Here is a 23,743-nt window from a genome sequence, read left to right as displayed (position 1 = left end):
GAGAGGCTTTAATGCCATTTGTCTCAAAATCTAGTCGTCTGTTACTAGTATTATGTAGTTATATAGTCGTTGCAATCAGGGCGGGTATCTATCTATCTAGCCCTAGTCAATATGAGCACTTACTCTACAAGATATTGGATAATTGAGTAGAGTATGATTTTAGCTCAAACAAGCATATCCCGTGCGCTTTCTGTAGATGACAACGGGGAAATAATGTGCAGTCGAAGTTCGAGCTGCGAGCTCTGAAAGACAAAGAAATCCTAATTCCAAGAGATCTATGAACGTTGTTCAGTCGCTTTTCTCTAGATTTACAGCTTGCTCTGGAGATAGCTGTTGCTGCTCAGCCACTGCTCCACATCGTCGCGGTCGCGCTTGAGCCAGTTGATCTTGGCGCGGATGGCGTCAAGGCTCTGCTCAACAGCACGGTCGAAGCCCTGTAAGAAAGATTCGAATTAGTAAATGTTACGAAAAAATATATTTTAGGTGAAAAGTGGGATGGTCTTGGTGAATACTAACCTTAGTGTCCTTGGAGGCAAAGAAGTCCTCAACGTCCTTCAACTGCGCCTCAGTGCAGAAGCTGGCAGTGGTCAGCTGGACAACAGTGCCCAGCATGCCGAGACCGGGAGGAAGACGCTTGTAGATGTCATCCCAGTTAGACTTGAGCCAGTTCCAGCGACCCTCGATACCAGCCGCGTGGCTACGGAGACCGCCAAGAGGCATATAGATATCCTGGCTCTTGACCTCCTCGCTCATGGCAAGGCCAAGAGTGCGCTTGATAAGCTCGGGGTCCTCGGAGGCACCGAGGCAGCGCAGGGCGGTGGTCTTCTCGTCCGAAGTTGGGGCAGTGCGGGAGCGGTCCAGGATCACTTCGTACTCCTTGAGACCACCGTGCTTCAGGGCAATGGTGAAGACACTACCACGGATGTTGGGGTGGACGGCGGAGAGGTCGCCGGCAGCGAAGCGGGCGAACATGTCCAAGGCGGCCTTGACAACAATGGGGTCCTCGGCCATACCGGCAGAGCCGAACATGAGGGCCTTGAACTGTTGCAGAATGTGATCATCGTTCTCGGGGAACTCCCAGCCGATCTCGTGGGCCTTAGGGGCAACAAGTGCGCGCTGGAAAGCCTTGAGAGCGTCCTTGGTCTTGTCGTCCTCGAAGAGCCAAGCAGCACGCAGGGTACCGATACGGGTCAGGATCTCGTTCCAAACGACAAACTCTGACTCGGTATCAAGGCCCTGGAGCAAGGAAAGCATACCAGAGGTGCGCTGGAAACCAGAAGCTGCCAGGGCACCGGAGTCGGCAATCATACCGGCACGGTCCTCGACACTCAGGCGGCCGTCACGAGCAGCCTGGCCGAGCTTCTTAAGACGCTCGGGGCTGTATGATGTACGGAAGATAGCAGAGTGGTCAGCGTTGAGCTTGAAGAAGTCCAAGTCAGGAACGGGGAAGTCACGCTCGCGCTCAGTCAGCATGGTGTCTTCATCAATACCCTTCTCCGTGCGCAGGCCGAGCATGACAGGGAACAGGGTCTGGTCCTCCTCGGGACGAACGTCACCGGTACGCAGGAAACGGTTCTGCTTCACATGAATGGAAGAGTTTTCCTTGTTCTCCGTGACACTGAGGACAGGGAAGCCAACGTTCTTAGTCCAGATATCCATGACCGACTGCACGGGCTTTCCGCTAGCATCAGCAAGAGCAGCCCACAGATCACCGGTCTCGGTGTTACCATAGGCGTGCTTCTTGATGTAGTTGCGGACACCCTGGAGGAAGACATCTTCGCCCAAATACTTGGAGATCATGCGCAGGACAGAGGAACCCTTGGAGTAGGAGATAGCATCGAAGATCTGGTTGATCTCATCGGCACGCTTAACAGGCACCTCGATAGGGTGACTGCTGCGCAGCGAGTCAAGCGAAAGAGCACTCTGCAAGTTGTCGATAACGTAAGTCTGCCAAACCTTCCACTCTGGGTAGAAGACGTTGCAAGAGTACCACGACATCCAGGTAGCGAAACCCTCGTTGAGCCACAGTCCATCCCAGAAGTCCATGGTAACCAAGTTTCCGAACCACTGGTGAGCCAACTCGTGCTGAACGGTCTCAGCGATACGCTCCTTGCGGGATGCGCCACTGTTCTTCTCGTCCAGCAAAACATCGACGATACGGTATGTGATCAGACCCCAGTTCTCCATAGCTCCCGCACTGAAATCAGGCACGGCGACCATGTCCATCTTTGGCAGAGGGAAATCACTGTCAAAGGCCTTCTCGTAAAAGGCTAGAGTCTTGGCAGCAAGCTCCAATGAGAAACGGCCGTGCTCAATATCCTGGTCGGGGGTGGCGTACACACGGATGGGAACCCGGAAGTTCTTTGTCTCGATGTAGTTGAGATTTCCGACAATGAAGGCAACAAGATAGGTGGACATGAGGGGCGAAGTGGTGAATTTCACAGCCTTCTTCGCACCACCCTGGACCTCGGTCTCGGTATCAACATCCATATTGCTCAAACAGGTCATGCTCTTATCTGCGACCAAAGTCACGGTGAACTTGGCCTTGAGAGCAGGCTCGTCGAAACAAGGGAAGGCCCGACGAGCATCAGTGGGCTCCATCTGAGAAGACGCAATGTACTTAGTCTCGCCATTCTCCTTGTATGATGATCGGTAGAATCCGGCCATGTTATCATTGAGGATACCAGTGAAGGTGAGCTTCAACTGGGCATTTGACCCCGCAGCGAGGACCTGGCCGAACTTGATGGTTGCGGTCTGGTCATCCTTCTTGAAGGAGATTTCAGGCTTGGAGTCTACCACCGAGCCCTGAGATGAAACAACTGCGCTGTGGATTTCGATCTCGTTGGAATTGAGGGAAATGAAATCGGTGTCTTCGGCCACATCGAGGCTAGATATAGATGTTAGTGATTGATAGATAACTATACACATATGCATAAATGACATACTCAATAATGACTGTTCCCTCGTATGTGAACTTCTCAAAGTCGGGCTCCAGTGTCAAATCATAATGCTGAGGCTTGACGTTTGTAGGTAGGACCTCACGGCCCTGAACGTTGGTTGACCCGGAGGTCTCGCGGCGTGAGCTACACATTCTGCGGTAGGAACAGTATCGTTTAGAGGTTTGTGATAGCGGAGAAGGAGAGCGGCGTTGAGTGATTGATCTAGGCACCGAAGCTTGAGGAGAGCGCGCGGAAACAAAGAGGGGGAGGGGAGATCTGGCGGAAAGAAGCGGTGGCTTTGCTTGCTGCAGAAGCACACGCGTAGAGAAACGGCGCATCAGCTCCACGAACCCGAATACCGGGAGAAAAAAGAAAGGAAAAAGAGGAAAGGAAATAAAAGAGATATTAGTATTAAATAATTAAATAGAACCAAATGCGAGATCAATTGAACCACGGACTCGACAACGGTCAAAAAGGAAAACATGAGATCAGAGTCCGGCAGATGCGAAGGCGGTGAATGTCGGTGGATCTTCCGCTTTTCATCTTTTTTTTTTCTTCTTCTTCTTCTTTTCTTTTCTTCAACACGCAAGTTCACCCAGTGGATGTCTAAATTCTATATGACAGACAACTGATTGGAAATGGCTTTTATGCTGTTCTTTTGCAAGACAATATACCAGCAAGTTTGAGGGGCTCATGACAGTTTCAATCGATTCTCTTGGGTGGGCTACCATAGAAGACTGGAACATACAGCACCGCGGTTCATAGCTCTGATGTCATAGGATGACAGGACAGTTGGTAATGAGGTCCAAAATATTGAATTGTTGCTTTCCGCTATTATCTATTACCTATTACTAGTAGAGTCTGGTAGGGATTTCTCCCCAAGTCACCATGACAAAATCTATCTTCCGAGTACAAGTAATCCGATTTTATATTACACCCATTATCTCTAAGAGTGCACTGCCTCAGCCTGTGGCAGTTTCGTAAAAACACTGCGAGACCATCCATCGGCATCCACGACCGACTCCTTGACGAGCACATACCCACCAAATCGAGGCAACAACACTGCCCAAACAACGTAGTAGATTCCTCCTGCTGCGAAAAGCCCAAGGGCTACCACACAGTGCAGGTAGTATGGTAGCTGTTCATACACATTCTGGCCATCGCTGGGCGGCACATATGGCGCAATTGCGAGGTACAGATTCGACAGCATGAAGAAAATGGTGACGGGTAGCGTGGCATGGACTGCGGGCTTCCAGTTCGGGTAGTTTTTCTCTTTTGTGAGGTAGATGTGAACGAGGCCAGCGGCAACGAAGAAGTTCACAATGGAAAGGGGGTAAGAGATAAGGCTGGGAGAATTTGTCAGTAACGATCTTGCAAGTGTCTTTGGAAATCACATACTTGACGAGGAAGTTGTATGCATCACCGGGAGGGGGTGCGAGCATGATAATGACCGAGACAAGGTAGTGCTCAAGCAGACCAGCCGCTGGCGAGTGGAAGGGCCAATTGCTGGCCCAGATCTTGGAGAAGGGCAAGACACCTTCACGGCCGAGCTCTTGAACAACTATGTCAAGATCATATTAGTAAATTGTTCAAATGTGCGAGTAGGGAGAATACATACTTCGTCCTTGTGAGAAGATGACGGATAACACATTGCCAAATGCAGAGAGAGCCACGAAGACCGACATGACTCTTTCAGCCTGCTTGCCAAACATGTTTCTGAAGAACACGGCGGCCACAATGCTGCCAGACGAGAGCATCTCTTCTTTCGATACAGCGGCGAAATAGGCGATGTTGACAAACATATACAAAATTCCAACAGATATAATAGCAACGGGGGCCGCAATCTTCAAGGTGCGGGCTGGGTTCTTCGTCTCGCTCAGGGCCTAAAATGTAATTAGCTTGTGATCAATAGATGCAACTCATATGTGCATGTCCTTACATAGTTGGCATTGGAATAGCCAATGAAGGACCAAATAACATTGTACAACGCCATGACAATTCCGTATCCGCTTCCCTTGGTGCCTTCGAAGGCATTGGTGAAGTTATGCGGCGTCTCAGCCTTAGTGTGGCCACCAAGAGCCACCCAGCCAGAAACAATGATGAACACGACGATAATCAACTTGATAATACCAAGCGCATTCTGAAGACGAATACCCCATTTCAGGGCAACGGAGTGGATAAGAAAGGCAGCAGTGAGACAAGCCATGCCAACTCCACGCTGATTCCATCGTCCGACCTCAATTTCTGCTGCGTTGAGGATATATTGGCCGAAGACAACGCTGTTACTGGCTGCCCATCCGAGTAATACGGCATAGGCGGCAAACATGGCAGTGGCCAGGAACTTGGGCTTTTTGTAAACGTATTCGAGGTAGTTCTTCTCTCCTCCATTTCTATACAACGTCAGATCAATCAGGCACGTCTTCCATATAATGCTTTTGTGGTTTTGAATGACATGCCTTGGAATTGCAGTACCCCATTCTAGATATACCGCTGTTCCAGCCAGAGCAATGATAGTGCCGGCAACCCACATGAACAGGGAGAGACCGACACTACCGGTCAATGTAAGGATAGTACTCGGTGTGGCAAAGATACCCGTACCAATAACACGGTTAAAAATTAGGAGGGCAGCACTGAAAACTCCAATCTGACGACGGCTCTCGGGCGTTGCCTCGAAGACATTTCCTTCATCTGAAAACGAAGTTAGAAATGTCACTCAGCCATCACTCAATCCTCAATTCTCATAAGTAAAAACATACACAATCCCGAGATACCATCCGCTCGGCGGATGCCATCATCTCCCGCTTGTTTTGTATCAAATACTGGCGACTTATTAGAAGCCTCAACAACAGGATCAACCCGTTCAGCCATTATGTTAGTTATACTGATCGAGTCACTGTCCACACGTGGAACTGATCGACGAGTATTTGTATTCAGCTGAGCTTTCGTAAGGCAAATTTCATACGGCTAGCAACGGCGCAAAAAAATGAGGTGCTGGCACTAAATGTGATGCCATAGGTCCTTGCGGCTGGGCACTGTCTTATACTACCTTGGAAATCAAATTGCAAGACCGGTATCACCAGATGGAGGCAAAGGTCCCACCAGATTTTGTGGGTTTTTCCCGCAGAACCCGGCCCACATGTCTGGAAGAATTCCAGAAGCCTTGGACAAGGCAACGGGCTACCATCGCACCATCGCCTAGTCGGGCCCAATATGATCTCTAACGTTACATTCCATAAGAGTTGGCAGTCCAATTGGTTTTCTTGGAAAGGGAATAAACAGCACATGATTCATGTCGTCTGCGTCAACCATCATGGCGCAATATAAAAAAAGGAAAGAAAAGCCTCGGAGACTGGCCATGCCGTGTCCAGTGGGCTGCCGAGAACCCATATATGTTGGGTCCGGGCCGTGGTAAAAACTACGGTGAACATGGTGAACATGGTTCATGTAAATCTATTATTCTGTTGGTTATTTGTTTCAAAAGGCGATATGTTGAAACGGTTTCATAGAGCACACAAAGTTGAGTCGATTCGGGTACTCTAGCACGTGTCGGGTAAATTGTCACAATATCATGATTGAGGGAATATACGATGCCTAGAAAAAGCCAAGAGGCAAAAGCCCAGGACTTTAAATGAAAAAAGAAGAAATTGTGAAACTATGACACATAGTCAAGCACGCCATCTTTAGGGTTATTTGCGTTTGTAGATCGTTGCCAAGCTTAGCCTATTATAACACTTTGTGGAGCACATCTGATACAACCCATTGAATGGACCTACATACCAGATAACCTCTGCCACTTCTTGGCCTTCCCTTTCCGTTCTAGTGCTCAGACCTTGCCGCTTTTTGCTCACTGAGTAGATCTGAGCACGACCCTGAGTGCCCTGATCCGCTTACTGAGCATTACATAAGCAAACTGACCTGCTCACTGAGCATGCTCTGATTGTCAGCTGAGCGCTCTGATCCGCTTACTGATCATGATCTAAGCGCCCTGATTCGCTCACTAAGCCTAAGCTGAGCCTAGGGGTGAGCGGCCTGAGTAAGCTATATTAATAAAATGTAACACGCTAGTCCTATCACGTATAACCCTCCTCTTTTAGATGGCCCTATCGTCTATTAAAAAAACCCTAGTATGATTAATATGATTATCAATCTAGATAAACTAAATGTAGTCTAATACGCTATAATAGAGTTTGCTACTTAGCTACCTAATTAGTATTACTATTCTATACTCGATACTCCTAGGAATACTTTATCTACTTAGTCCTATGATTTCCTAATTAGGCTTTAGAGGACTACTAGAGCTAGGGATACTAGATTAGTCTACTTAAAGATCCTTAATATATCTTAGTATAGAGGTTGATAGAGAAAGATTATTAAAATATAGAGATAGGGAACTATCTATCTGCTAATAAGTATATATATTATAACAGGCCAGTGCCCGGTCAATATCACGTGCGCGTATATAACCTTCCTCGCATCCCCTTTTATTTACATTCGACCCCGCCAGCTCCCACTTCTCTCCTTAAGCTTTTAGATAACTATAAACGGCTTAGTTAGTTTAAATCAAGACTAGCTATATCCCTTTATATTCTAAAAGTTTCCTCTTCTATAAAAGATCTAGAAGAGTATAGCCGAATAGGCCTATATATAATAACAAAAAGTCCTAAAAGTATTAGGTATAATAATAAAAAGCCCTAAAAGTATTAGGTATATTAATAAAAAGCCCTAGAAGGACTAGGTATAATAAGAAATAATATAATAGAGAATATAGAAATATCTAGCCTACCTATATAGGCCTAGCTAATAATATAATAGATAGTATAAGCCGCTACTAATTAAGAAGAAAGTATATAAATATAAAAAAAGAGGATCTAATAGCTTAAAAAGCTAATCTAGATAAATATACCTATATAGCTAATACTAATAGTAGATATAATATATAAAATATATAACTAGAGCCTAAAAGCTAATAAAGGCCTTAACTAAAACCTAGTTAGTATAAACCTAACTTAATACCCTTATATATAACTATCTAACCCTTTAACCTTTAAAAGAATTAGAATAGAATAGCCTATATTCTAAATATTAATTAAAAATAAACTATTACTTAATATAGATACTTTTAAAGATAAATAAATATATCTATTATATATTTACTCCTAATTAGAAAGAAATATAAATAAGAATATAGTAGCTTTTATATAATATTAATAAATAGATAGAAATATAAATAATTTAATCTAATATTTTAAAAATATCTATAAAGACCTAAATATTAAGAAATAAGCTACCTAATACTTATAAGAGATATAATAAGGTTTAAAATAATCTTTTATTATATTCTTATCTATATTTAAGAAAGAATTTATAGACTTAAAAGTAATAAATTAGCTAAAAGATATAAAAATATCTATATTAATAAGATTATTAAATCTAACTACTTATATAACTTTATTATATAAAGATACTCTTAATAACTTTATAGATCTTATACTACTATTATATTATATTAATACTAATCTTAATTTACTCTCTTTAAAGTTAAAATATATAATATATAGATATAAAAGGAAGATAACCTATCTTAAGTTACTAATATCTAATTATATAAATTAGACCTTAATACCTAATATTATAGTTATTTTTATATAGATATAAAAAGAAGATTAATAGTTTATAAGAAAATAAGTAAAATAAGTTAGAAAAGAGGAATTAAAGTATTAGTATTATAAAGGAAGATATTATTATTATAGATATAATAGATATAATATAAGATCTTACCCTTTTAAATTAATAAGAAAGTTAAGTCTTAAAAGCTTCTATTAATACCTATATATAGCTATAATAATAATAGAAAAAGACTTTTTAAATAAATAATAGCCTTAATACTATTATAAATAAAAGGAAAGAACCTAAGTTATAAGAGTAGAGGTATTTATAAAAGCGCTTATAAAGGAGAGTAACTATTTAGACTAAAAGAATATATATAAGTACTTAGAAAAAGAGTAGCTCTTATCTAAAGTTATAAATAAGAGTTAAATAGAGCTAAGAAGTTTTTAAAATAAGAGAATAAACCCTTTTATATTAATTTACTAATTAATAGAATTTAATTTTTAAAAGTACTTATTAATTTAAGATATTTATATTATACTATAATAAGTAATTCCTTTATAATAACCCTTAGCCTCTTATATATCTTAATACCTCTTTAAATACTAGATAGTATTACTAGAGATTAAAGAAAGATTAATTTTATTACTTATTTTAATATAAATATATATAAATACTTCTAAAAAGATATCTATATATATATTATCCTAAAGTAGATAGATTAAATAATCCTTAAGAATATATAGTTAATTAATATAGATAGGTAATATATAATATAAAAAGGATATTTTAATATCTTTATAAAAATAGATAAATATATATAGTACTAAAATAAAGTAAATACTATAATAAGCCTTTAAGGTATAAAGCCTTTATAAGTTTAAAGACTCTTAACTAAGGATTTCTAAGAAATATATATAATTAGACTTATAAAGAGCTTTTAGATTAGAAAAATAACCTTAGTAGATATAAAGAAAGTATTATAAAAGAAGAAATATACTAATTTATATATATAGCTCTTAAAATAGTATTAGCTATAATTAAAAATATTTAATATAAAATATATAGAATAATTATTAGATTATTAATTAAGAGTAGATTATTATATTCTCTTATAAAAAGATAGTTCTAATAAAGAAGCCTTACCTTTATATAATCCTTTTTATAATATAAACTAAGAAGAACTTTTTATTTTATAAAAAATACTTATAGATTTACTTAGATAGAATTTTATTTATATTAATAAATCTCTAATTATAATATTAATATTATTAATTAAGAAGCTAGGTAAAGAAATATATTTCTATATAAATTATTATAATCTAAATAAAATAATAACTAGTTAAAGATTATTACTTACTACCTTTAATTAAAAAAACCTTATAAAATATATTATAAATATAGTAGTTTATAAAGCTAGATATAATTATAATATTTTATAAGATCTAGATTAAACCTAAAGAAGAATAGAAAACTATATTTTAAATAAGATATAAGTTATTTAAATAGCTTATAACCTTATTTAATTTTATAAAAATATCTATAACTTTTTAATAGTATATTAATTAAGTATTTTATAAATACCTTAATAACTTTATTTTTATATATATAAATAATATTATTATCTATTTAAATAGATTAATTAAAGACTATTATTAGAAAGTAACTAAAGTCTTATAAAAGTTATAAAAGATAGGCTTATAATATAATATTAATAAATTAGAATTTAAAAAGAAAATAGTTAAGTACTTAAGGTTTATTATTTATATAGATATAGGTATCTATATAGATCTAGTAAAGGTTAAAGTAATATATATATAAGAATTACTAAAAATAGCTAAAGATATATAAAGCTTTTTAAGATTTATAAACTTTTATTAGATCTTTATCCTATATTTTATAAACTTAGTAGCTTTATTAATATAACTAATATATAAAAAAATAGACTTTTATTAAGATATAATTTATTATAAAGCCTTTATAGACTTAAAGGAATTTTTTATTAATATATCTATCTTAGTATATTTTAAAGAAGGATATAAAACTATAATAGAAACTAATATCTTTAAATAGGCTATTAAAAGTATACTATTATAAATATAAAATAATAGAATATTATACCTATATATATACCTTTCTTAAAAGCTATTATTAATAGAAGTAAATTATAAGATATATAATAAAGAGCTCTTTATAATTATATATAGTCTAAAAGAGTAGTATTTAGAACTAAAAATAATCTTTAAGTTTAAAATTATTACTAACTATAAGAATCTATAATACTTTAAAAAAGTATAAGACCTAAGTAAATACTAGATATAATAGATAGATATATTAATAGAATTTAACTTTAAGATCTAATACTAACTTAAGAAGCTAGTTATATATCTAGATACTTTTTTATAAAAAGAATAAGATCTTTTATAAGATAAGAGTAATAAATAAATAATAAATTAATTCTAATATATCTTTAAAAAGGTTAAGATAAAAACTAGATAGTTATAAATAGATATAAAGGCCTTTATAAGCTTTAAGATACCTATTAATATATTTAAAGATAAAGAGCTATAGTTACTTTAGATTAAAGCTTAAAAGATAGATATAAGTTATTAGGTAATCTTATAAACTCTATAAAAAAGGGAATATAAACTCTTAAATAGAATCTAAGTTAAAATAAACCTTATAGAATACTACTTTAATATATAAGGTCTCTTTTACTTCTAAAATTAGATATAAATCTTAAATAATAAGCCTTTATAGATATATATTATCTAAAATATATATAATTTATATATTATAAGATATCTAAAATATAATATTATATATATAATCTTTTTATAATATTTCTTTTAGTTAAGAGTAGCTAAGGATATATAATAGTTCTTATAAAATTATATAATTTATAGATAAAATATAATATAATATAATATTAAGTATAGATTATTAAAGCTATTATTAGTTTTATAATAGATTTAAGTAGAAATTTTTATTAATTTTATTATAAACCTCTTTATAAATAGCTCCTAAAAGGTTATAAACTATCTTATTATTATAAATTAACTTATAAAGAGTATTATTTTTATTATTATAGATTCTATTATAAGTAATACTATAGCTTAGATATTTATAGACTATTTCTATATATATTATAGGCTCCTATTTATAATTATAAGTAATTATAGCCCTTAATTTATAAATAGTTTTTAGAAAGAAATATATAAAAGACTAAAAATCTAATAATAACTATTAATAACCTTTTACCTTTAAATAAATAATATAATAGAATAAATAAATTAGGAGATAGAATAGATTTTATAAGCCTTTATAGCTTACTTATAAGAGGATTAGTCCTATCTCTTTTTAATTATAGCTATTATAATTAATAATTAAGAGGTATTATTAACTAATTTAATACTATTCTTTTTTATATATAGATATTATATTAACTTAATTAGATTAGAAGATAATAGAAACCTCTAAGGTTATAAAAATAATCTTAAATAAATAAGTATAGACTTTATAGAATACTTTTATAAAGCTTTTAACTAGATATAAGTAATAATAGCTATTACTTAAGATAAATAGTAAGAATAAGTAAACTATATATATTAAACTATATTAGTCTATTATATAAAAGATAAAGTATAATTATACCTATAAAATATTATATCCTTATAACTATTAAAGAAACTAAACTAATTATATAAAAGGTATACTATTATTAATATTCTATCCTTATATATAATAAAGCTAAGTATCTTATATAAGATTTACCCTATCTTTTATATAGACCTAATATAACTTATAATATTAGATCCCCTCCCTTCTTAGGTTATAGATAATACCTAATCTCTACTAATTATTATTAATAATAAATTAGAATAAGAAGTTAAAAAGATCCTAGCTATATATATATAAAGAATTAAAAGAAGTTATTAATAAGAAGTATTAGTAAAATAGGCTAGTTTTATAGAATAAATATAGTAAAGGTTAGATAAATTAGAGGATTATACTATATTAGATATATTTAAGGAATATTATAGGAGTATATAAATAAATAATAGCCCTTAAGGAATATACCCCTATATATATATAGGTACCCTCTATATATAAATAGATACTACTAGGAGGAGGGGGGTATTATAATAGGCTAGTACCTAGTTAATATCATATATACGTACGTGACCTTCCTCGCATCCCCTTTTATTTACATTCGACCCCGCTAGCTCCCACTTCTCTCCTTAAGCTTTTAGATAACTGCAAACGGCTTAGTTAGTTTGAATCAAGACTAGCTACGTCCCTTCACAGCTATAACTTAAATACTTAATAATATAGCTCTAATTAATATATTTTATGTAATTATCAGATCTTCTATGTTTGTTATATTTGTCGGCCCTCGAAATGTTTCGAGGGCAGCCCTCTGAGGGCATATAAAAGACGTGCCCGACCCGCGGCAGGAGGATCCTGCCCTCCGCCCGCAAAAGGCGGGTCTGTGGGCGGCCCTCGGAGGGCGGCTCGCGGGCGGTTATGAGGTCTACTTTTAAGAGCTATCAATTCCTTTATTTTGAAGCCTTCTATTTGCCTTAATTCTCTTATTTCTATACTCTTTTTCAAATAGCCTCTATTTTATAGATTAGATGACTGATGGTAAACAACGAAAGATCCAAAAGAAGGGTCGCTTAGACAATAAGCGACTATATATATGATATATATAATAGAATCTGAGAAAGATCATATGAAATCCGACTGAGTTCTGGTAGGACTCTATAGAGAGTTGGGGGGAGCCTCCCAGGAAACGTATAATATAATCACCACTGAACGTAATCTTAATTAACTCTTACTTAGGACGCTTCGCTCATAAGAGAGTTGTTTCAAATATTCTTCAAACCTCAATTATTACTCACTATAAATTCTAGTATATTCCTGAAGAGATAAGTTCGAATACATAAGCGCATAAGCATTAGCTATCTCTCTATCGGAATATTCATCTTGCCTCCAGAGTCGTAAACCTTGCTCTTTCCCTTTTCGGGTGAGAGATGGCAACTAATACCGTCCCAAAAGTAAGCTTCCTCGGCAGCACGACAATATTTATGAGACAAAAAGCTAACTACTACTTTTCAAGTTACAGATCAAATATCCAGTCACAACCAAACCCATAATTATCTTAACCAAGAGTGAGGTATATCCCTATCCACGACCGCAATATAAAGGCAAGGCTGATAAGGAAAAGTGACCAAGAATACGCCCGCGAGAGCATCATACAAGAAGCCCAGATAATCATGGACATGGCTGCCGCGCCGATCAATCTCCACCTAGGAGACATACCACACTCCTCTGACCTGGCGATGCTCCACGCTCTGGAGACCCGAATGATAGGACTTTTGGAAGAAGCAGTTGAGCTGGCCATCGAAGCGCAGATGGATAAATGGACCGAGTGTCGGATTTTCGAGACCATCGGCTGAAAGAGATATTCGAAGAAGTAGTGCAGGGACCTCTTGAAATACGGGGAATTTGACATTACTTCCTACTGAGATCATTCTCCCAAGGGCCCCTTTTACAATGCAGAACATTATACTGGTCGTAATGCGATTTCATTATCTACCTTTTCTTTCATCGGTAAAGTCTTGAGATTCGCCTTGCAGGTCAACCTTGTTTACATTTATACTACTACCAAGCTCATTGGCTCCTTGAGTGCCTCATGGTAGATCATATTGCATTTCAGGTTTCTTTGTTTCACGCCTTAGTTTCACTTCGCTGTTACAGTTACAGTTAGATGCGCTCTCTCCTAGTTATCACAATTTCACCCTCCTCGCGAGAACGCTCTTTCTGTCGCAGTCCTGGGGTAATTGTTACTCTACAGCCCCAACATGTGGTTTGCGATCCGCCTTACTTCTCTCTGTCCAGAAGTCAAGCCCTCCTCATCTTCATCTAGCCTTAACAGGCCCATGGCCCTCAGACCACCGTCCGTCAAGATATTTTCCTTCCTAGCCCCGTGGTCTTCGTGTTCATACTCGCGCTCCATGGTACCGTGGCCGCGCATGAAATCCACAGGGACATCTCCCTCGAGAAACGCGTCCCGTGTAGCGAGAAGAGAGTCGACATTGGCTGGAGTCAGAGGGTTGGAGGCATTATAAAACACACTCGAATCATTTTTGCCTTGGTTCATTTGGTCAACGCCGTGGACCAAGTCACAATGCCAGAAAACGTAATCTCCGGGTCGAACAGGGGGAATTCCAACAACTGCTCGCTCAAGGTCGAGGTGTGGGTGGTGTTCCGTCGTAGGAAAGAATTGCGTGTTTCTAGGTGTAGCCCCGGGAAATGTCGGCAAGGAGTCGTCGAATTCACCAGTGTGGAAAAAAGGGCGTAACATGATATATGCGACTGAGGCTTTCAAGTGAGGCAGGAGGCGAAGAGTACCCTCCCCAGTGTTGGTGTGCGAGAGAGATAACCATCCTTGAAGACTGCGCCAGGTGGAGCAAGAAATTCCGGTTTGATAAAGATCAGTGTTCGCGTTGACTCGAAAGTCTGCAGCCCACCCATCCCAATTCTCCCAATTGCCTTGAAATATGGCGTCAAAATTCTGTCGGTTGATTTCGTCTTCCCATCTCTCGATTGCACCGCTGTCAAGGTGAAGGGCCAGTGGAAACTGCTCGGGGTCATCACTAGGGTATCGGATGCGCATTCGGTCCGGATATACCACCTGGCTATCAAAGTCGATCGGAATCGAAGGATCATTGGAATGCCAAAGACGCGAAACGCTTCTCATAGCTTGCAAGATATCCGGGTGGGAGCGCATCTGCACTTGTGCTGGAGTCCAGAAGACATTCCAAGCTGCCGGCTTCTTAGCTGGATGGCCCCCAACGCCAGGGTGGCGAGAGACGTAGTCTTTCAGCGATGCCTCCCAAGCCGTGGCCTGTTGCTCACTAACAACATTCCGAAGAATAACACACCCTCTCTCACGAACTAGATCTGCAAACGCGTCGGGTAGAAGACCCCCTGCTTTTTTGAATATGTCTTAGAAATAATTCTTCTTCTCGCACCTGAAGAGACATACCATTTTCTTTAACTTCGTTGAAATTTATTTCTGGCACTAATGAAGACCCAAACTTCTCAATGTGTGCGACTACTAACTCCAGTGAGTTGAGAAGTCTACCATAAGACTCAATGACCTTTCGCTTGTTTTCAGGTTTGATGAGCGATTTTTTGAGTTCGCAAAATCTCTCTTCTAGAAGAGGAGCACTGGTATATTGTTGTCAGTATAAATGAATAGAAATTGTTTCTCCGACATACTTAGTTTGAATGTTAACCTGCTCCATGAGGACTGTACTGATTGCGATCTTGGTCGTGGAAAACTTCTCTCAGACAGGTCGCGGACGGTGTGGCTTGGGTATCAATAAATGCCTACAGAGTCTTATTATATTATTATTATACTGCAGCTCTCGGAGCCTCGGCACGTTTAGGGTAAAAAATTAGACTTGATAGATCGTCGTCTATCTTACGTCAGATATCATTTTCGCGACAGCGGGCATCCGTACGCCGCAAGTAAAGTGGGCCAGTCTTGCCTATCGCTAAATTGAGGTACCGTCGGCAAATTCAAGGGATAACAGTACAATATAGGTTTGGCGTATCTAGAGTATGTATCCCGAGTGGGTATCGTGGAGCGGAAGTAATCAATAGCGGGGAAGATAAGCTACGTATGAACCGTTTAAAAATCAAGTGGCCATTGGTTTTGGTTAAAATGTACTTTAGCGGATGTGAGAATATGTATAGTGCCTCTGGTTTGAAGCGATTGGCGCATGGAAAAAAGCTTTAACGTTGACTTTTGCATTATCAATTAGTTTATTCCAAGACAAATGGCTCTATCTCCTTATGCCCGATTAGTTGCCAATACGTGATACGACTCTGGTGTGATCTCCGTTGGGAAAAGGTAAAGGAAAGGGCTTTATGAGCTCGCCGAAAGTTCTCTCCTTCCTTAGAAAGTGCTTCGAACCGTTCCAATACCCAATCTCTATGGAGCATGTCATCAGTCTCGAGGGCAACAATGAACAATGGCCATGCGATTTTACATAAAGCTTGATTTCCTTCGTCGGCACAGGCCTGATAAGCCAGCGTAATGATTTCGCGCAAGGCCAGTCTTTGCTTATCGTTGAGCGCCGTAGATGCGCCAAAGACACAGTACAGCAGGAGAACCACCGCATGATACAATGGAACCACCATCCTCAGATTGAGCACGTATCTCCTCTGAGATCCATCTTTCGGTAAATTCAACGAGCTCGCAGTAGTAAGGAGCTCCCTGTATCTCAGACCAACATCTTCAACAGTACGAAAAAATTTCTCAAAGTCAAATTCCGCACCATTTCGAGAATAAGGAGCAATACTTGTCAATTTGGACAGCATATAGCGAAGTTGACCAGATTCTGCCTGAAGACAGAAGATCTGACTGCATTGAAGATCCTCGATGAGTTCACTTTGGGGATAATGAGAGTCCCATACATCGCGATATACCATGGTGGAATATCTTTGAATAATTGTAAAACCGCTTAGGCGTGAGGAAGTCTCATCTTGGGTCAGATCAAACATAGATTCTCCAAGCAGATGATTAAAAGTTGCATTGATCCCATTCAGAGCGGCGCTCCCGTCCACGATAGCAATCCACAGTAGCAACTGGCTGCTGAGTCGAGTGATGCCAAAATACTTCTCATCAGCACGGGTTCCTGGGCCTCCACCTCCTGACCTAGCATGTTCGGGGTAGGATTGGTGAATCATGGCGCAAAGAGTTTTGAGCCGCCCTTGTAATAGTAGAGCGGCACCGCGTAGATGAACAGATAGATCAGCGCCGATCCCATCACCATGCGCGACTTCGTAAGAGATCATCAACCAGAGCGTAGCAAGGATGAAATCCAGATCAGTGACCTGGGTGAGGTTTTGGATCGCAGAAGCGAGAAGCTGAAGTGCGGTACCGTAATGCGCCGCAGCTTCGGACTTTCGAAGTTGCATATTGAGGGAAAGGGAAGGGTCGTAACATAACTTCAGGGAGCCCAAGGCGCATACCATATGGAGGACCATGGGGCTTTTTGCTGCCAGTGTCCATATCAAGGCTGGACCACTGTATTCTGGAACTTTGGTATCGACTCGTAGTGCCATAACAAAGCGCACATAGTGTATTGCCTCGTGGTCATATTCTGACAGGAGTATGGAGTGAGGAGGCTGAAAAGACGTCTCTGCATATATTGGCGAGGAATGGAGTGGCCGTGTTTCAAATTGGCGGGGCGGGAGAAGCAGCGTCTCTTCAGTGGATATTTCCAAGCACGAGGCTATTTGAACCGATGATAAATCGTGGGGCCGAGATGAATGCGAAGAAGTGGGACTGGTTGCAAGGTCGAGCATTGGCCCTTGACCATTGGCAGCGGAAACAGGATTGGGATGGCAAATCCGACTCCGACGGGTGTACTTCTTACGCGGACGAGCCGTATAATCACATTGCCTGTTCAGGCGAATACATTTCTGGCAGCTCGGCCATTCCTCATCGCATTTGACTTTCTTATCTCGACATGTCTGACATCCACGACGCGACCGCGACCTTCGAGCTGCAGATACAGAATGTTCTTCCTGGTCTCTCGTAGAGGAAATGAACGATGTCATGGTTGACATACAGTTGCTAGATGCTATGGAGAGCGACACGACGAAATAAGCGATGTGAAAGAAAATAGGGTGGATTTCGGATATTTAGAAGTGGACCTCAGGAGGATATGTAATTAAATTGCCCATTACGTTACCTTACGTTATGGTACTAGTGCAAAGCTTATCACAGGAGATTTCTAAACTGCACAAAGCTCATATGTATTCAACATGAATGAGATCAAGAGGAAGTATCTGAGTTGACAAGACGTTACGGAAACAGCCGGTCGGATAATCTGGGATTGACCATGAACGTTTGTCAAATGTAAGTGAATTGCTCACAATGCTTTATCTAAAGTGTCTTTTTTGTCTTTTGTCCCTACCCGTGGCCTCCACGGAGTAAACCTTTCCGCTTTGCGTTCCCTTGCTGCATACTATCAGCAAGATATGGCAAACCCAACTGCCTCAATCGATAATCCAGAAACATGGCACTTGTTTGCTCAATTGGATCGAGAGTTTCTGCAGGTAAATGCTTTCATTATCTACAATTAAGGTTTCTTTTTCTAAATCTGAAAATAGCTGGTTGATGGCGGCACAGGATCAAGTCTCGAAAATGAGGAGATGATTCCATGCCTAGCAGAGTTCCGTTCGAGGCGCAACCGGGTGTTTCGAGAAAAAGCAGACAATCTGCTTGAAGAAACCAATGGGGAGGTTACGGAAAAAGAAATTTTCATTCCGGTGCGAGATGGCAGCACGGTTCGGGCACTTGTGTATCGCAGCAAGTGTGGCGCGACAAAGAACATGCCTCTTTTTGTTATTGTCCATGGAGGCGGATTTCGTATCGGCAACGCTGAGCTGGAGTCTAAAGCATGTGTTGGTGCCACGCAGAGATATGGATGCGTTTCGGTCAGCTTGGAGCACCGTTTGTCGCCTGAGTTCAAATTCCCTGTTGCTTTTGAGGACTGCTGGGACGCGTTACTCTGGGTAAGCAGACCACCTGACATAAAGTAACCCGATTTACTGATGACTGCTGAAAACACAGCTCGCTAAAAATGCAAACACGATTGGTGCAGACCCATTGGAGGGTTTTGTATTTGGCGGAACATCTTCCGGGGCTCATATTGCGAACGCACTCGTACATCGCGCCCGTGATGAGAATCTCCAGCCTCCAATCACTGGGGTATATCTGAATGCGGCGCCTACTTTGGCTCCACAAGCTATGACGGATGAGTATCGTGATCTTTCGAAGAGCCGAGAGGCTCTCAAGGACGGCCATACACTTAACTCGAAAAGTATTGAATTGTATGATCATGAGATTCAGCCGGATTTCTCGTCTCCCTTGTGGAGTCCTCTGCTGTGGCCGACAGGACATGGTGATTTGCCGCCAACCTTTTTCCAGATTTGCGGTGCTGATCTGCTGAGGGATGATTCTTTAATCTACGAGAGAGAAATGAGGGTTAGGAATGGTCTCAAGACCAAGGCAATTGTCTATCAAGGCTTACCCCATGTATTTTGGTACACACATCCATCCCTTTCTGCGAGCAAAAGATTTGAGGAGGACACAATATTGGGGGTGGGGTGGCTTTTTGGTGATAAATAGAGAATTCAGAAAGATTTGAATAGTACATAATTATCGTAATGTAGTAATGTACTCGGTTTGTTTCTGCAGTTTTAATAAGAAATCTAAGAAAAGGGAGAGAGAGTCCCAGTCCAAGTGAGAGAAACCTATGTACCCATGAAACTCGTAATGCGAAGGAGAATGCCAATGCTGATAAGCAATGAATACAAAATGAATCCGTGGATGCACCGTCTACATTTTACGTCCCTGTCTTCTGTTCTCACACACAATAAGAACACCTGCCCATGAAGCTTCTAGCCAATTCCGACTTAACAAGATCAAACCCCTTTCTCCAACATTCCCGCTTTAGTATAGATTGCTATTAAGTGTTGTTTATTGCATTCCCCTATACGAGTAGCGTATATTCCAGTAACGAGTCAAGGTTCTCTCCTCCCTTCATTGTCGGACTCTTCTTAATCAATATATTGAAACCGAGCATGTACGCGGTCTGATTCATAGATTTGACAACATAGCGAGTTGGCAGCGGCTTTAACACATTACCATCATTATTAAATAGATTATTCGGCCTAACTGCTCCATACAACTACTCAAATACATGCTCTCTCAATTTATTGTACGTCTCACATTAGAGTAAAACGTGCCTCGGTGTCTAGGAGCCTTCCCCGTATGTTCCTGGAAGGAATACCATACATATACCGCGATATTGTAACTTGAAATACATAGGGTAGATAACTGGGGAAATAGCCGACCGTTTACTCCCACTATCGAATTAGGCGACACCGTTCCGACGCCAGTCCGAATCCGGATATCATGGTTGATAACGACCACGCGCCCTTGCCCCTGTATCTTTTTTTCCCCCAGACTTCACAGATAAGATACCGGGCCTATCAGCCTCTAGCGATTTGCACCTCGAGACAATCAGATATCAAAGCCACAGAAATGATATTAGTATATAATTATCACTCAATTTCCTCCCTTTTATTGTATTAAACGGCATTTCAAATCTTTTGAACTCGACAGCCTTGATCTCAAAATCGCCGCAATGGCTTCTCCCAAAAATATGAATATCTTCAGGGAAATGACTGCTCAGACATTCATGACAGCCTTGTTCTCTTCTGTGAGTTTCCCTACCTGTCATGTAATCATGCACTAACCTCAAATCTCGATTTAGCTCGGTGGTATTGGTTTTGGCATTGGTAAGTCTCAGGGGAGAACTTCTCTGTCCATGAAATCTGCATGTTAACTCATCATCCGCATAGATTATGGCTACTGGTCTGGAATGCTAGATATAGCCCAATTTCTCAAAGACTTCGGCGTCTATGACGGCAAGACAGACTCCTACTACCTCCCCTCGAGCTGGCAATCCGCAGGCAGTGGCCCCCCCGTTGCTGGTCTCGCAATTGGTGCTTTGATTTCCGGCCTAGTTGGCAAACACCTTGGTCGCATCAAGACTTTTCGCTTTGCCTCGATAATCTCTGCCGTGGGGGTCATTATCCAATCTACTGCCATACATTCTTACTGGCAGATTATGGTCGGGCGTCTCATCAATACATTGGCACTCGGAATCCTCGCAAATGCAATTCCTGCCTACTTAGCTGAGATTTCACCACTCTCTATCCGGGGAACATTGATCAATTGCTACCAATTCTCTGTCTCTGTTGGGGCTATCCTCGTCACGGCCATGAATTGGGGCATGTACCAAAGACCAGACCAGTGGGCATACCGCTTGGTCTTCATTATTCAAATATTTGTTCCACTGACGTATATAAGTGGATCTTTCTTTATTCCAGAAAGTCCTCGCTGGTTGGTGGGACAAGGACGGTATGCAGAGGCAAAAATGGAGTTAGAGGTTTTACGCAAAACGACCTCGGATGAACTTCTTGGGCGAGAGATCGAATTGATTATTGCTGCCGAGGAGGAGAACAAAGCTCAGTTCGGCAGTTCTTGGTCAGAATGTTTCCGGTATGTTGCTTCTTTGCCGCTTGCGAGCCACGCAAAAGAATTGACAAAATGTACAGAGGAACCAACCTGCGACGAACCCTGATTGCAACTGGCGTGCAGTGCTTGCAACAGGCGCAGGGATCTTCATTTATGGGTACCTATTCGGTCTTGTTTATGAAGTCCATCGGCGTTGACGACGTTTACAAAATTTCAATCCTGACATCATTAGTAATGACGGTTGCGTCTGGATGTGGCTTTTATGTTCCAGATAGATTTGGTCGGCGCTGGGTCTTGATTGGTGCAGCCCTTGTTCTCGGAATAAGCATGTTTACTATGTCTGGAGTCAAAGACGCTGGCTTGGCAGGAAACAAAACGGCTAGGAATACAGCCTTAGCCTTTGTTTTCATTTGGCAATTCGCTATGTCAATTGGTTGGAGCAGCTGGTATGTTGGACCTGCGTGATCACTCGACCGTTGCATTGCTTTTGGGGCCCCAACTGACGTGACTGTAGTGTGTGGATCATCACAGCCGAAGTCCCAACCCTTCAGTTACGTGAGAAGACCATGACCATTGCTTGCTTTATTGGGTTCTGTGTATCAGTTCTCGTAACCTTCGTCAGTCCATTTATTCAAGATCCCGGGTATGGCAACCTAGGAGGAAAGATTGGTTACCTTTACGGTTCTTTTTCGTTTGCTGCGGCACTCTGGACCTTCCTTTTCTGTCCTGAAACAGGGTTCCGCAGCCTAGAAGAAGTTGACGAGCTGTTTAAGAACCGCGTGTCGGTATGGGACTTCCATAAGTATCGGACAACTGGCTTTGGGGCCGAGATAGCCGAAGTTGAGCACGCTTCTCAACCCAAAGAGGCTTTGCTGGACAAACCGGATGTTGAAAAGTGAATGATTACTATTTTTAACCGCCTATCGCTCTCAAGGTATCAACAAGAGCTGTCTGATATCAGGTGAATTAAGTCACCTTTGTCAATTACTCCATTGTTTTCTATAGCTTCTATACTCTAGTTTACGGGGGACTAAATCGAACTTGAATAATGACTATAAGGTCCTGATTGGCCGGTATTAACTTAGCCAGTCGGGGATTTTGGGTGTCGTCCGGCCTTCATTTGAATCCAAATCTTATTCCATCAGCTATTGTTCCTTACATTGCTCGTGCTTCCCGATCGTCCACGTAGTATTATATATTGCGGCTAACAAGAATAATAACCAAACAGCCTAAGAAGGCTTTATAGCGAGGTTGTAAGGTGATCTATATATAGATAGATCTTTAATAGAACGATTCCGGGCTTATAACTAATAGAAATCTGTCTATATTCAAATATATAGGTAAAATAGTATATATAAATAACTCTAAAATGACATAACCCGTAATTTCAACAATCTGTGCGGTAACGATGACTAACTGTAATATACACTTTTGTATGGTAAACCGAGTACTCGAAATCACCCGACTTCGTGTATAATATCTGGTTTCTACCATGTATTCGGACTTGGTATTCGACAGTATATAACATAGTTCTCCAGGCCTGCCCGCCTATTCCTTCATTCCTCCATTCCTTCATACATTGTCGTCTTGAAAGCCCATTCCCATCGGACTCCCAATTCACAATGCCGTTCGTCCAAGCAAATGACCACCGTCTCTACTATGCCGACTCCCACCCCGCCGGCCCTCCAACCCCAACCGGCCTAACCTTTATCTTCATTTGCAATATATTAGGGCCCCAATGGGTTACCCAATGGGTTGGGTTGGGTTGGGTTGGGTCCGGGTTAGAATGGGTTGTGCCGAAGTCTATTAGCGAGTAAGCTCTTAATTTAAGCTACCTTTTTTAAGGCTTTCTTTTTAATATTTAACTTATACTATATAGTCTAGGTTTCGATTCCCTTTAAGCTACTTTTAGTTAACTTTATACTCTACTATCTAAGGTTCTATAGAGGATAGAAATAAAAATATATTAATATCCTATTTAGCAATTAGCTATATATAATCTTAATATTATAGTACTCTTACCTAGACTTCCGCAAAGCTCGAAAAGCCCGAAACCCGACCC

The 23,743-nt window shown here is 40.1% G+C and overlaps 6 protein-coding genes across 6 annotated transcripts; 2 read left to right on the top strand and 4 right to left on the bottom strand.

Annotated features, from left to right (window-relative positions):
- Nucleotides 1-308: 308 nt before the first annotated feature.
- PEX2_099140 (M1 family metallopeptidase) lies at nt 309-3,091 on the bottom strand (the record flags this gene model as incomplete). The annotated part of the gene is made up of 3 exons (XM_016747184.1): nt 309-434; nt 517-2,887; nt 2,946-3,091. 3 exons carry the CDS (start codon nt 3,089-3,091, stop codon nt 309-311), a joined length of 2,643 nt encoding a protein of 880 aa, XP_016601882.1.
- Nucleotides 3,092-3,885: 794 nt separating this feature from the next.
- PEX2_099130 (high affinity methionine permease) lies at nt 3,886-5,807 on the bottom strand (the record flags this gene model as incomplete). Its single annotated transcript, XM_016747183.1, has 5 exons — nt 3,886-4,285; nt 4,338-4,500; nt 4,558-4,822; nt 4,879-5,627; nt 5,696-5,807. The coding sequence occupies 5 exons, from the start codon at nt 5,805-5,807 to the stop codon at nt 3,886-3,888; spliced, it is 1,689 nt and encodes a 562-aa protein (XP_016601881.1).
- An 8,593-nt stretch (nt 5,808-14,400) lies between these two features.
- Nucleotides 14,401-15,862, bottom strand: PEX2_099120 (uncharacterized protein; the record flags this gene model as incomplete). The annotated part of the gene is made up of 3 exons (XM_016747182.1): nt 14,401-15,542; nt 15,601-15,785; nt 15,837-15,862. 3 exons carry the CDS (start codon nt 15,860-15,862, stop codon nt 14,401-14,403), a joined length of 1,353 nt encoding a protein of 450 aa, XP_016601880.1.
- A 523-nt stretch (nt 15,863-16,385) lies between these two features.
- PEX2_099110 (uncharacterized protein) lies at nt 16,386-17,543 on the bottom strand (the record flags this gene model as incomplete). Its single annotated transcript, XM_016747181.1, has 1 exon — nt 16,386-17,543. One exon carries the CDS (start codon nt 17,541-17,543, stop codon nt 16,386-16,388), a length of 1,158 nt encoding a protein of 385 aa, XP_016601879.1.
- Nucleotides 17,544-18,611: 1,068 nt separating this feature from the next.
- On the top strand, nt 18,612-19,764 carry PEX2_099100 (alpha/beta hydrolase; the record flags this gene model as incomplete). Its single annotated transcript, XM_016747180.1, has 3 exons — nt 18,612-18,689; nt 18,744-19,148; nt 19,207-19,764. The coding sequence occupies 3 exons, from the start codon at nt 18,612-18,614 to the stop codon at nt 19,762-19,764; spliced, it is 1,041 nt and encodes a 346-aa protein (XP_016601878.1).
- Nucleotides 19,765-20,785: 1,021 nt separating this feature from the next.
- Nucleotides 20,786-22,580, top strand: PEX2_099090 (sugar porter family MFS transporter; the record flags this gene model as incomplete). The annotated part of the gene is made up of 5 exons (XM_016747179.1): nt 20,786-20,860; nt 20,915-20,939; nt 21,003-21,705; nt 21,762-22,127; nt 22,196-22,580. 5 exons carry the CDS (start codon nt 20,786-20,788, stop codon nt 22,578-22,580), a joined length of 1,554 nt encoding a protein of 517 aa, XP_016601877.1.
- Nucleotides 22,581-23,743: the final 1,163 nt, after the last annotated feature.

The sequence above is a fragment of the Penicillium expansum genome (assembly GCF_000769745.1).
Source record: "Penicillium expansum strain MD-8 chromosome Unknown contig353, whole genome shotgun sequence".
NCBI classification, from domain to species: Eukaryota; Fungi; Ascomycota; class Eurotiomycetes; order Eurotiales; family Aspergillaceae; genus Penicillium; species Penicillium expansum.
Note: the sequence above shows the minus strand (reverse complement) of the source record. Positions and strands in the feature narration are given on the sequence as shown.